This window comes from Nyctereutes procyonoides, unplaced genomic scaffold, assembly GCF_905146905.1.
Source record: "Nyctereutes procyonoides isolate TBG_1078 unplaced genomic scaffold, NYPRO_anot_genome, whole genome shotgun sequence".
Taxonomy (NCBI): Eukaryota; Metazoa; Chordata; class Mammalia; order Carnivora; family Canidae; genus Nyctereutes; species Nyctereutes procyonoides.
In genome coordinates this window covers 48109525-48123833 of record NW_026575049.1, presented here as the reverse complement: position 1 = coordinate 48123833, position 14309 = coordinate 48109525, and the positions used below count along the sequence as shown (strand labels likewise).

The 14309-nt window shown below is 45.9% G+C and overlaps 1 protein-coding gene across 4 annotated transcripts in view; it reads right to left on the bottom strand.

Annotated features, from left to right (window-relative positions):
* Nucleotides 1-11020: 11020 nt before the first annotated feature.
* The window catches only part of CAMKMT (calmodulin-lysine N-methyltransferase), a 386639-nt gene continuing 383350 nt past the window's right edge, over nt 11021-14309 (bottom strand). For all 4 annotated transcript variants that reach the window (XM_055328617.1, XM_055328620.1, XM_055328618.1 and 1 more), the window contains one exon: nt 11021-13066. In XM_055328617.1, coding sequence (XP_055184592.1) covers nt 12989-13066 — 78 coding nt within the window. In that variant the 3' untranslated portion in view covers nt 11021-12988. The remainder of the gene's footprint in view (nt 13067-14309) is intronic.

Sequence of the window (14309 nt, the reverse complement as noted above, 5' to 3'; positions counted from 1 at the left end):
TACCAGTCCAACAGCAGAGCACTGGTGCTGCCACCCTTCTTTTCCTCTGCATTTAAATTAACTGCTAAGTGGGGCACCTGGGTGGCTCAGTCAGTTACGCGTCTGCCCTCGTCTCAGGTCACGGGGTCCTGGGATTGAGCTCCCTGCTCAGCAGAGAGCCTGCTTCTGCCTCTCCCTCTGCCCCTCCCCACCCTCATGCACTCTCACACGTGTTCTCTCTCTCTCTCATAAATAAATAAAATCTTAAAAAAAAAAAACACCTAAATTAACCGATAAGACTTCTTTCCAGGTGGTCCTATCCCCTGGGCAAGGGTCTCACAGGCAGAAGGGCCAGCATTCATCTGGCACAGCAGAGCATCAGCAGGAACGGTGCCAGGCCAGAGATGGTTGGGCAGGGTCATTCCACCTCTCTGAGCCTCAGTCTCCCCATCTGTCACAAAGCAGATAATAGCAACAAGGTCAGAGGGCTGATGTGAGGGTCAGGTGTGGTAGCAAGGTGTTCAGCATGACGCCCTGCACACAGTAAGTGCTCAATGAACGTGAGCTGCTGCTACGGTCTCTCGCGGGTCTTTCCAGTCCTCGGTTGAGGTTTTCTTTCCTTGAAATACTCCATGGTTGTATGACATGTGATTGCCGAAGACAACTTTTAGAGGTGTTTGTTGGGAGGTATGTGACATTTCTGCCAATTCCTGAATGCAGCCTCGAGGGTGGGGATGGGGCCAGAGATGGCCCGGCTGGCTCTGGCGCAGCCGTCCGTCAACCACTACATGCCACGTACTGGTGCGGCAACATGAACCAGGTACTGCTCCCTGCTGGCGGGGGCAGCGCACAGGCCCTGGGCCTCTCAGGGCCCCGGGTAAGGTCCTGCACTCATCACATACCCCATCAGACCTGGGATTCCGCTCCCGTGTCCACATCCAGCAGCACAGGAACATTTCCATGCCACATCCTTGGAAGAGTCATACCAGGTCAGCAGCCTTGCTGGTCCACCACTGCTCCGGGCAGGAGGCCGGCCCTCCTGGCCAGATGGATTCTCTCTCCTGACTCTCCAGGCCTCAGCTGGCTCGCTGTTTCCTCCCCTCATCTGTCTCCTTCTGCCTGAACCACTGTAACACCCTTATGTTACCTTCTACTTCCTCCTTTACACTTATTTCCTGCAGTGCTCATAGCAGCAACTGAGAAATCAAGAGCACGTCACTCCTCTTCTTAAGATTCACCAGTAGCTTCCTACTGAAATAAAATCCAGCTTCACCTCCATGGCCTACAAGATCCTATACACTCTTTGCCTCACACCACGCACTTCATATATTCCATGTTCCACCCACCCTGGCTCTGCAGATTTGCTTCTGTCTCAGGGCCTTTGCACTTGCCGTTGCCGCTGCCCAGAATTCTCTTCCTTTCAATCTCCAAAGCTTGGATCTTTCTTGTCATGTAGGTTTCAGCTAAAATGATGCCTTCTTCAAGAGAGCTTCCTTGACCTTGTATCTAACGGAGGCCCAGTCACTTTCTAAAATAGCAACTCATTTTCTTGTCCTCAGCAGATCTATCCTGATTTGAACTGGGCTTATTTGTGTCCACGTGGGTTGCCTTTCTCCCCCATACTAGAATGCTGCTGCATGAGATCAGGGAATTTGTCTGTCTGGTTTACAACTCTCCCTTGAGTGCCTGGCACCTGTTAGGCTTCGATGAACCTCTATGGGATGAGTGGATCCTTACCTCATTTAACCCCATGTTCCTGCCAAGTCAAACGTCTTCTGATGTCTCCCTCTGGGCCTTAGCTCAGGAGCTGCCTACCCTGGTCGGGCCTTCCCTCTAACTGCCACCACTTCCAGGCCCCCTGCACATCTGGCCTTCTCTTCCAAAGTGCACTTGCTCTTCCTTTATCTCTAGCAACCCTTGTGCCAGTCCTTCCCTATGGATCTGCATTACCCGAGTATGCGCTCCATTTCCCTAGGAGTTTATAAGTGCCGCGTGGGCCTCATTCTCTTATCCCTGTGCACAGGGAGGACACGCAGGCAGGCTTATGCACTGTCCGGTCAGGAGAGCCCTTCTGGCCCCAGGTAACATTGTGAAGCTGATGAGTGGCTTTCAACACCGGAGTTCTCCCATTTCTGTTCCCTCCCCAGGATTTGGAGCTCATTTACTTGCCCTAGGTTCCCAGTGTCCTCTCCTCACCCCTCCCCCTCCCATCACACTTCTCTACCCCCACTAAGACCTGTTCTCAGGTCGTTCACACCAAGGAGCATGAGAGTGTCACCTCAGCTAAGAGGAGCCTCATTTTAATAATGCCCCCTGCCTTGAGCTAAAGGGAAGAAGTTATGTTGGTGGGGTTTCAGTATTAATGAAGCATTTTGTTCCTATCCAAGAACTTTCCTGTGCTCTTTAAATCTTGCCACATAAGGAATGACTTGCTCTACATTTGTTGAGCTCAGTGGGGCCTTAGGAACAGGACAGAGACCAGTCTCCGACCCCCTTGGGTTTTTCCCTTAGTCCCCCAGAGATACCTAGAAAAAACAGTTTGAATGAACTGTTATATCCTGATGGTTATATCCACAGAAATAGTAGAAATGAGCTTCTGGTTCTCCAGCCTCATCCCATCTGGTCACTGCCACCCCTCTCTCTGAGCGTGTAAGAGGAGGTTAGGCCAGGCCCATCTCGGGGGCCAAGGAGACAAGAGGACATGAAGATCTCTGTTCCCAAGTGCCCGTGAACTTGCAGATCATGAAGCTGGGAGTGGTGCATGTGGAGGTCCCATCCTGTCCGTGGTTTGTCCTCCCACACCACCACATATCCACCAAGTGGAGCAAAGGGGCGTGCTTTCCTCATGTGGTGGGTTCAGACCTTTAGGCTGACCACATCTTCACCTGAAAGCCTTTTAGTTGTAGGTCAGGCACAGACTCTGAGTCTTCCTCATTGTCACCTGTGTCCCCAGCCCACACTGCTGTTTCTTCCACCAGGACCACCATGTTATAGGAGACTCCCAATTGGAATCTCCACTTCCTCTAAACTATTCTCCATCCAGCATTCAGCATTCAGAGCTTTAAAAAGATCCACATCTGTTTATGTCATTCCCACTACGCCAAACCTTTCAATGGCTGCTCATTAGACTCCAGATAAAATCCGAACTCATTCAGTCCTGCAAGAGTCTGGCCCTCACGCATCCCACATCCCTCCTGCCAAGGGCCCAGCCACACTGGCCTTCTTTTTGCTCCTGAGAGGTAACAGCTCCGGCCTACCTTGGGGCCTGCCTTCCACATTCCTCCCTCTGAGCTCCTCAGCCTCACCATCACTGCTTTGCATGACTGCTCCTTCTCAGAACTGAGACCCTCAGAGAGGCTTTCTGCATCCATCCTGTCTGAAGTAAGGCCCCTCTATGATTCTCCACCAATAGGACCCTATCTGTTTTTCATAGAATTTATAATTATCTCACAAATGCACTGGCACATCTATTGTTTAGAATGCAAGCTACATGTGAAGAGCAAATTCTTTCTCACTAGGCCCCAGCATATGATGGGGTCTTTTTTCACTATTAGATCCCCAGCACCTAACACGGTGACCAGCACCCAATAAACATTTATTAGATAAGTGGGTAAAAATGAAGGCTTGAGGGCCCCCACTGTTTCTGAACCCCCCAGATTCAGCCTGCAACAGAGCAAGGCAGGATATTGGGGCCATTCTAGACCCTCCAAAATCTACTTAGAAGTACGCAGTATCCCCTGGGACCAAGCTAAGGTAGGACAACTTTTTCTTAGCAGCATCAGAAAATGCTAATTCCCCGAGGTGATGAAAATCTCTGGCCTTGATTGATAATGGAATGTTTTTATCTTGAATACTTCAGAAGTTAGTATGAAATGGAAAATTAAGTTATCTAGTTCAGAGAGGAGGAAAGTGATGCCCAGAGAGTAAGTAACTTGCCTGAAATCACCAGTCTGCTACTGGTAGGGCCTGGGCTGGAATCTTATTCTGATTCGGACTCCATTGTTTTCTCCTGTAGCTTATTTTCTCTTGTGCCTCCTCCTAGGAACCAGAGGGGGTTTGTGACATTGGCTAGTTTTCTGATGGGTCAGTGAGACCTGTACCTTCTTTTTGTATTTTCAAAATGTTAGTCGCTATGTAACTCAAGCATTTTAGGCCAAACATTATCTCAAGAGTTTTGGCACCTCAAGGTACACTTAAGGAAAATACTTCAGGGAGGAGGGATGTTATCTATTGCTGTGTAACAAGCTGCCTCAAACCGTGGTTGCTTAAAACCACCATTTATTTGCTCTTGATTCTGTGAGTAGGACTCTGGGCTGGTCTCAGCTGGGCAGTCTTTCTGCTGCCTAACCTGGCGCACTCAATGCAGTTACAGTCAGCAGCCAGTTGGGAGGGGGGGGGCCAGGGGGGCTGTCAGGTTCTGGATGCCTTCACACACACACACACACACACACACACACACACACACACACGGCGGGAACAATGGAGATGAACGGGCCCATGTGTCCAGTGTCTGGCAGGGTAGCCCCACTTTTTCACTTGGTAGCTGGGTTCCAAAAGTATCAGGAGAGCAAACTCCACTGTGCAAGATATATTTTTTTAAGATTTTATTTATCCATTGTGCAAGATTTTTTAAGATTTTATTTATTAATTTATGAGACTCGCACAGAGATAGAGGCAGAGACACAGGCAGAAGGAGAAGCAGGCTCCATGCAGAGAAGAGAGCCTGATGCGGAACTCGATTCCAGGACTCTGGGATCACGCCCTGAGCCAAAGACAGACGCCCAACCACTGAGCCACGCAGGCGTCCCTGTGCAAGAGATTTTCAAGCCTCTGTTTATAACTCACGGTTACTAATGTCTCACTGGCCAAAGTAAGCTGAATGAAGATGAGAATCAAGGGTGGAGAAACAGATTTCATTTCTTTTTTTTTTTTTCAGATTTCATTTCCTGATGAGCAGAGCTGCACTATATTGTGCAGCCCCCCCCCTCTACCCTAAGGGCAGGGCCGCAGGAAGCTGTTCAGTATCACATTCATATGGAGAATATTGTAACCCTCCTGTGGTTTCCCTAGTCTGTTGGAGGAGTGGGGGCAGAAAAGGAGGTTGAGGCCGAGAAAGAGCTCTTGGTGGTGAGGTCAGGGAAAAACAGAGCCTCCGCCCCCCAGCCCAGATGGTCCTACTGAGGTGGGCTGACCCCAATACCTAGGAAGAGAGGGAAACACCCCAGACTTGGGAGCTGTCTCATTCTTGTTGGCTCTTGGCATCATGAAATGCCACTTATATAAGTGGTTTGGCCAAGAGAAAAAGAGAGAGAGGAGAGTGCATTCCACTCAGAACATAGGCCGGTCGGGGCTGTGCCCTCTGCTCCTAAAAATAAAGGCTATAAAGGAAAATGAAGGCTAATGCACCTGGAGGTGAAACCACAGGTCAGGTGGGCAAAGCTTTTAAATGTAGTGTCTTCTGCGCTGGGAACAGCATGGTGACATTCCCAGAGGCTCAAGGAGAGCTCGGGAGGCAGATTTCCCATCCAGACAGGGGTGGGCTGAGCTCACTTTCTGATCCTGTCTGCCAGAAACCTGCTAAACTTCCAAATACTTCACGCTGGTGGGCAGCAAACCAGCAGTAGCAAGAATTTCATTTAAAAGCGGTGACCTTCGCAAGACAAACCTGTGTTTTCAGAGCCCTCCGCCACAGCTCGCCCGTGGCCCTGGCCTGGGACGGTCAGGTGACAGCGCCCACCCGGGAGGCGGAGGGGCTTCCAAACGTGGTGAGGGAGGGGGACGCTGCTCTGAGCACTTTTTCTTGTATTTCCAGACAAATTAAAAACCTCCTTACCGGCCATTCATTCCGAGGAGGCCTCTTCCTTCCTCCACAGGGGGGCTGCAGTGTTGGAAGGAGATCGGATTCTGGGAGGCTGGGCCTCCCGGGGCTCTCAAGGAGGGAGAGCCTGCAAGAATGGGAAGAGAGAGGCCCTAACCCCGAGGAGATTGGCAGGCAGGGAGTGGGGGCAAAGTGCAGCCCAGGTCACTGGGAAAAAAAGAAATCTCAAAGTAAGGGAGTGGGGGAAAAGTTCCACTTCCAGCCTGATGGTGCAAAGGAGCCCGGGGGTGGGGGTGGGGGGAGAGGGGCGGGAGAGCCCCAAGGAGCGAGCGCGGAGAGGGATCGTCGGGGGGCAGGGGAGGGTGGCGCCGCTTCGAGCCCGTCCCGCTGAAACAACCGAATTGGAGGGGCCCGCAAGCGCGTTGGCCTGGGACTCCCGGGGCGGGAGGGCGCGGTGCCCCGGGAGGGCGGGACGAATTGATTTCCCGAGGAGCAGCACCGTTTCCTCCGAGGGCCCTCCGCACAGGCTCCCCGAGGCGCCTTTGTTCCGGGGCATCCCGCCCCCGCCCCCGCCCCCGCACCTGGGCAGCCGCGGCCCGACGCTCCTGTGCCCCGCGGCCGCCGCTCGCGGCCAGGGATGCGCGGGCGCCTTTGTGCGCGGGGCGCCGCGAGCCCTCCAACCTGGGTTTCTCTCGGGCTCACTCGTTCTCTGACGGCTCCTGTTCCCTCCGACCGCCACGGAAACCTGCCCACCCCCCACCCCCCCGGGAAAGGGAGTTCAGCTGCAATACTTTTATCTGGGGACACCCCTCGCGACTCAGGGCCGCGGAGCGGAGCCCTGCCCTTGGGAAGCTCGGGCTCTGCCCTAGGGTCCCAGGTGTTCCCTGCCGAGTCCTAATCCAGTCCCTCCGAGGGCTGCTAATTTAATTGTGTGATGGTCCACACCTGAGACATGCCCTTCACTATCTTTAGGACGTTACTTGGCTCGACAGAAAGCCTCCTAAGACCATTAAGAGAGGGACTTAGACGGTGGAAGCTTTTGTCATCCCTAAAACATCTGAGTCAAGCAGAAGAAATCTGGGGGTGGGGGTGGGGGGGCTGGGGAGGGAGGAGGCACCCTCCAAGTTAGAAGAAGCGACAAGAAGTAATTAAAGTCCTTGCTAAGTGAGTCTGAAATAGGTATGCAGCCCCTTGTCAATTAAATACCCCGGGTTTTTAAAGAGCGAGTTCCCCAAACATCTATTTTGCACATCAGTGGGGCAGACGGTAAACCCCTGTAAGATTTATAGAGACTAAAAGACTTCCTATGCTAAAGGTTAATGAAAGTGTAATTTGAATCATGAAATCTTTATGTGTCGGCTCGGTTTACACCGAGGGCTCATTAAGGATGCGTTCGGGGTGGGGGGGGTGACGTCACGGCGGGTATTTAAGTGGGCGGGGCCGGGCTGCGCGGCGTGTAATTCTTTAAAAATATAAAAGCCTCCCTCTTTTCCTTCTGTCTCTCCAGCTGTAACAACTTCACTTGACTGTCTCGGTTCCACCCCGAGGATTTCACTGAGAGAACACGTTAGAGGGAATCAGGAAGCAGAGAAAAAGGTCACAAATAAGCACCTCGGCAACAATGAAAGCTTTTCTCTATGCAGCAGTGGGAGAGTTGCTAGAAAAACTGGAAAGGTATTAATCAGAAGTGGCTATAAATCCTCTGGAGTTTTGCTCTTATAAAACTCCTCAGAGAAAGTCTTGAAGGAAATGCAGGTCAAAGCCCAAAAAAGCTCTTGATCAGAGATTGCTGGAGGAAAATCTTCCCAGACGCCTTTAATAGGCAGCAATCACCCCAGGAGTGGGGAAGCCAAGTACGCTTGAAACATGGTTGCAATTCCTAATAGGTCTTGTCACACTTAAGGCACTGCAAGCTCCATCCAACGAACAGCTGAAGCTAGCTGGCGATTCATAAAGCCAACAGTTTAAAGTTTATTATGATGAAAGCACTTAATGACAGCCATCGCTAGGGGCCCATCATTTATAAAGCTGTGCTGAGTATTAGACATGTAGCATGACCACCAATTTTATGTCACAATTGCTACCATAAAATGACCTTTGGTGATTTTTGCTGCATGTGGTGGACAGCTCTTCCTTCACATTAGTGCTCTGTGGCTTTCTTTGCAGACTATTATGCTGTCTAAAGCTTATTTGGCACTGTCGTGAGCCTCAACCCTTGTGATTACCCCGAAGGCCTGTCTAAAAAAAAAAAAAAAAATCTCTCATGCTCTATTACGCCACTCCAATAATTTACAGTTCTTACCAGCCTTGGTTAGTGTAATATTTTAATGCAAATATGCTATACCATTGCAATTTATTAAAAAAAAAAAGAGTTCCCATGCTTGTGGCTAAGGCAATATCCATATGATGGGAATTCACTGAAATCAGCCTCTGATTCCCTGGTCAAGTCTCATTGAATGGGCACTCTTTTCCCTGGTGGGTTAGAACACCTCCAAAGGGGGTTGGGGGGAAGGTTAATTAAACTTCCCTTGAGAAAGAGATTTAAAAAAAAAAAAAAAGATCCCATGTGTGATAAACCCACCTAAGGCAGAAACACCAATTCTTATTTCCTTACATCCCGTCCCAATGCAAATTTCCATCTGAGTAACATTATTTAATTAGGATTCCATTTTCTAACCTGCTTTGTGTAGTTAGTGTTTGAATACACGGCCACTTTACTGCTCTGATGTAAAACCGCTGCTGAAAAAGTGGTCTGTCCATGCTACACCACCTTTAAATTGTGTATATAATTTTATAAATGATAAAAAATCTGCTTCTAGTCCCTGAAAACACACACACACACACACACTTGCATGGCACACTGCAATTTTGGAAAGATTTAAAATATGTGATTTCTGCTGGTACCTACTGTATTGGGTTTTATATAAAGCTTTTTTCAATAAGGTAAATTGTTACATGACAAACTCATCTTCCACCATTATCATCTGCTGTTTGTGTTTAACAACAGGAGTGCCGCTCTAACAAAACTGTTGTAATGGCTGTACAAATTACTCAGCTGAAAGCTTTTCACCAAACAAAACAGTATTAATCAGCAGTTCTTATGAAGGTGCTAATTAAAAACAATTTTCTTCCTCAGTTTGCAATACTAAAGCCATCTTCACTTGCACATTTTCCAATATACAGCTACTGTATTTGCTCACACTTCAGGCCCTCTATTAACTATTGAATCTCCTATTAGCCATTTTATTACATTTCTGTTTACAAGCTTGTTGACATTTTAAAAGTCACAGTATGATCTGTTTTATCTATTTAAAAAATGTATTAATTGAAAAGTCAGGACGGACAAAAAAGGCAAAATATAGACTCCAAATGCAGACTTCCAGGGCAGAGAGAGCACAGTGAGCTTTTAGCTACAGCCTAGGCAGTAAGCTTCCTGGGTAAAACAAAGTCATAGAATGAGAAGTGGCATTTCAGGCTTAATGGTTTGTCAAACACCAACAAGCTCCTTCCTAATTTGGAAATAGTCCACTCAGGAAAACATATTTGCCCTGTCTAAATTCAGTTTCTAAGGAGACCCTGACTTCCAAATCATTCTTTCTAATCTATGACATACACTCTGCATAATTATGACATTTCATACAGCTTGAACTCAGGAGATTTTGATCCGGTGTGAGGAGTATACCTGGAATCTGGGAACTGGACCCCCGACCTCGGGTCTAAACAGCCTCATCTCTTCCTTCTGAGTGTGTGTATGTGTGTGTGTGTGTGTCCTTACACTTTGATTCCCTCCCTTTGTGGGTGTCCCGCCCCCTCCCCTACCAGGGTCCAGTGAAAGGTTCCTGCTGGATAATGCCACCCAATTGTTTGGCATAGATAGGAAATAAGTTGAATGCTGACTCAGCACAAAGACTCCATGGAAGCTGGGTTGAGGGAAGGGGACGGTCCATTCCTATTAAATACACAAACAAACAAATAAAAGCCTAATCCTAAGGAGAAGGTATGCTCCACTTTGGTAGAGGGAAGAAGGGAAAAAAACAATTTGAGCTGTTGAGCACAATAACAACAAACCCACCACCACAACCACCTCCTGCCTATGGTATTAAAACCAGCTTCTTCAACTGTCAAAAGCAGTTAACTAGTTCAGGACAGACACCTGGCTGTTGAAATAGGGCTCCAGAGGGCCACTAATCCTTCCATTCACTCAGTTAACTGCTGGATCCCCCAAATTGATTCAACAGGTATGCCGTGGTAAATTCAGCCCATACTGAAGCCAAAGGGAAAATCAGCAAGGGGTGGGCAGCTCTTCTCTGAAAACACCGAGGAACCAGCCAGAAAAGCTTTTATGGCCCGACAAGTTTTCTGCTGAATACTGAGCACCTAAATTACCCTTCCCTAATGGAAGTTACATTTTCATGCTCAGTCAAAAAGCTAACAAAATACACAATTTATACAAAATAGCATCAACCTCTTAGGTAGTGTTTCTAGCACTTTTATCCCAATTCATGGCATATGTCTTGCTATAAAATAAAATATATTTCTTATAACCAAGTTGTATGTAGCTGTTCATATCACCGCATTAGAAAAGAGCATGGATGATATGGGAAACATTCTTACATCCAACCCAATCTACTTAGTGGGATAACGGAAAATCATGAGTTTTATCAGGGGATACAGGTGCATGGAGAAGAGGAATATCACAATAATTCTAATTATTTCCTAAGCGGACAGGCTTCCTTTTGAAACAAACACATGCATAATTACCTAGCAGGTAATTAGGAAGGGGGTATTTCAGTTGCAATTATATAATCCAACAGTGACGCATAGAAACAATTCTTAATCATAAAGTTCAAAGGAAATGAAGATGGTAACTTTTCTTAAGCAGCTATATATTTTTTTTCCTTCTCAATATTGGCATTTCATTAAAATTTGAGAAAATAGCAACACTTTTAAATGATTTAATAATAGACAGTGTGAGTTTCTCATAAACTTCCAAACAGCCTGGACGAGAGATCTTTCCAGGTGAGGATCCCATTAAGAGCAGCTCTACAAAACCTTTAACATTTTACAGGAGACTCTCTGGGTTTGTCACACAATAAGCGTATTTCTTTACTGGGTATCTCTTGGTAAGAACAGCTCAATTCTTACACCCTGACTCAAGCTTAAGAAACTATACATACCATTCTCAGCTTTTTTTTTTTTTAAATACATTACTACTAGCTCACTTTTTAAAAATAAAAATTCTCCCAAAGAAATAAACACTGGATTTCTACACCCACGGCATACACAAGCGCAAATTAAATTCTTGCCAATTCATGTATTTTCGTGAGAAAAAAAACTGAAAATATTCACTGCATTTTAAAAGAAAAAGAACAGACCATCTTAGGTGCTACTAGAGGGATGGGTTTTCTTTGTCTGGCAGATTTAGTTGCAGGTTTTACAGAAGAAATAATTTCTGCTGTCTTTTCACCGGTAAATGGAACTACCTGCGCTGCCTTTTAAAACATTCCAAATTCTAATTTTTAAACAAGAAAATATGAAGCCAGTGTGCAACCTATACAGTCGCCAAAGGAGAGCTGCCACTAGCTGAACTACTCAGCTAAATGGCTGGTTTGCATTGCCCTGGTCTTTATCTAGCACTGAGAATAGACTGCTGTTTTATCCAAAGAGGAATAAATTGCTGTTATTGTGATGTTAGCCCATCACTTGGCATTGCAATTCAAGTTTTTGTGAGAAAGAAATGTATGATCTAACTGCGACTTGACCTATGCCTTCCGAGATCCATCTAGGTGCTCTAATGGAGCAGAAAAAGTGGTGAATACAAGGACATGCAAACTGATGGTGAAAAATTTGTTTGATGATAGAAGTGAGCAGAGAAGACATTTGAGAGTGGCTGTTTCTATGACCGCTAAGTTTGTTTAACATGCAAAAGGATTTGCTCCCTCGTCTCCCAACCTATCACTTTAATTGTAGCCCACTAAATACACGCTCTGCCTCGACTAAAGATAGGAGAATATAGAGCTATCCTACTAATGACATTACTGCTAAAGTGGGCACAGATGATTCCTTACAGATAAACATCTGAATTTCCACAAAAGGCATTAGAGCACCTCGTGGATGATGCACCAGGCAAGGATATGCTTGGGTTCCCTGCAGAAAAGTCATTCTGTCTTAATCCTAGGTAGCACCTATTAAATGTTTACTACACACTTGAATCACAGCACACAACAAAATGTACTTCCTTTAAATCAGATCATTGTGTGATTGAGTTTTTAAAAACTTCACCCCTCCCACCCTGGTTGCAATCTAGTTTAGCAGCCATTTATTCAAAATTTCTCTGGCAAGGACCTATTTTGAAAGAGGTCTGGAGAACAGCAGCAGTTAGATGTGAGCCTCGATAAAGGCTCACTTTTCATTCATAGTCAGAGCCTAAATGTGCTCTTCTTGTACCTAAACAGATAATAAGCACTCAGTACACTCCTCCTCCTTGACACAACACATTGAGACTAATCACACATAATTGGAGAGGAGGAGCAGAGGGCTGGCCACGCTATTGTGTCCAGAGGACAAACGGTCAGTTTATGAGGCTTTGGGCTGATGTAGTCATTTCTTATACATCCATAGGGAAAAAAACATCCTGTTTAAAAGGAAAAAAGAGAATCAGTGAGAGAGACAGAAAAAACAAGATGGCAGATTTAATACAATTAATTTGAGGGAGATGAGAATGATATGCTTTAATTTTTTTTTTTAACCAGGAAAGAATCAGGATGTTTGCTTTTGTTTACAGATTTAAAAGTGCCACCACCAGAATAGAACAAAGACCGAGATAGTTTTTTTTAAAAGGGCGGTGGGAATCACCAAAAGAAACTCTGTCACAATTAGGAGGAAAAAAATTAGGTTTCGTGTAAGTCCAATTCAAATCCCAGGTTGTTTGTAGATATTTAAAAAACAAAGGTTTGGTACAAGACGAGCAGATGAAAAAAGAGGAGTCCAGGAGGGCTGGGGAATGATGTGAGTGAGGACAGGTGGACCCTATAGCCCACATGTGGGATGTGGCGAATGTTGTGGGGGGTGCTCACAGATCTCGGGGAGCCAACAGCTCGCTGCACATCATACCCATCACAGATTTCTGTTTTGGGGAAAATATTCCCTGTGAACTTGGTGTTTTCTTCATCTTTTGAGCAGCTGAATCTTCTATCCATTTTTGGTTAAAATAAGCAGAAGTGGGTAATGAAGGTTTTCTTCATAGATGCCCTGGTTTTCCTTTTTCAACTGGAAACAATAATAGAACAAAAAAGGTAAGGAGATTCAGATTAGGATTTTTTTTTTTTTTTTTTTTTTTACCAGTAGCTTCTAGTATTGAGTATAGTGAAGACTTCTTATTTGAATATATTGTCCCAGTAAATAAATCACACACAAAAAAGCAACTCAAAGTAGTTCTCAGTGGTGTTGGCATGATAGTACTATGCATCCATCAAGCTGGAATCTTTCCTTGGGCGGGGGTAAGGAGGAGGGCAGGGGGCTTTTTCATAAATAGCCAGACTGCATTTGTGACCTCTGTGAACTGTGAGGCACTTCAGTGAAGGGAGAGCTGGAGGCTCGTTCAGCTGCACCAGACCAGCCATTTGGCATAGAAGTTTCTGTTCTTGGTCTACGCTGTCCCTGGGCCCCTGGAGCAAGGCAGGCAGGCATTTCAGATCATTTGGAGACTGGCAGCGTCTGGGCACAAGGGACGGACTTCCCGCTGCCTCTTAGGGGTTTTAATATTAATGGTAATTTTAAAATTTCTCTCTGAGGAGGAAAACATAGGTCAACAATTAGAGCTTCCACACCATTCAAGTGAAGTTCTGAGGGCCTTTCCAGGGTAGATTTTAAAATCCAGTCAGAGTTCTCAAATCTAGAGTACTCTTTTCCTTATTTGGCTAGAAGAATTTTGACGGTCATGTTTGTATTTATTTATCCTAGCAAATAATAATGTGCTATTTATAAAGACAAAATTAATGTTTTTGAAGTCGGTGCTTTTGAGCCAATTGCTAATTCATTTTTAAATTGGTAAGGATCAGAAAACAAATATTCCTTTAAGTATGCATGGAACCAATTCTTTTATTGTTTTGAATCAGATTACTTCCCCTCCCCCTCAAACGAAATGAATGGTTCCAATGTGACATTTTCCTGGATTAGTATAGGTCTAGGGCATAATAACTTGAATTTTTTCGTGTTTCTTCTAAATCGTATTCCCAAACTGTGACATATCCTCACTGTTAAGGACAAGGAGCAAGGAGCCTGCTTTTCCTTTCTCCCTGGGGAATAAAAAGCCAACCCCATCTTTACTTTCTAATCCATGTTCATAAGAAATGATGGTGGTACAATCACTGCAGTAACTGCATTCTGTTTCCTTTGATGGAGTTTGCTTTGTTTGTAGTTGATTAGTTGTCCACCTTAGAGAGATCCTCTGGATTTCTTTTACCACCAAAGTCGTGACAGTATTAATCCTAAACACACGGTCCCTTAACAT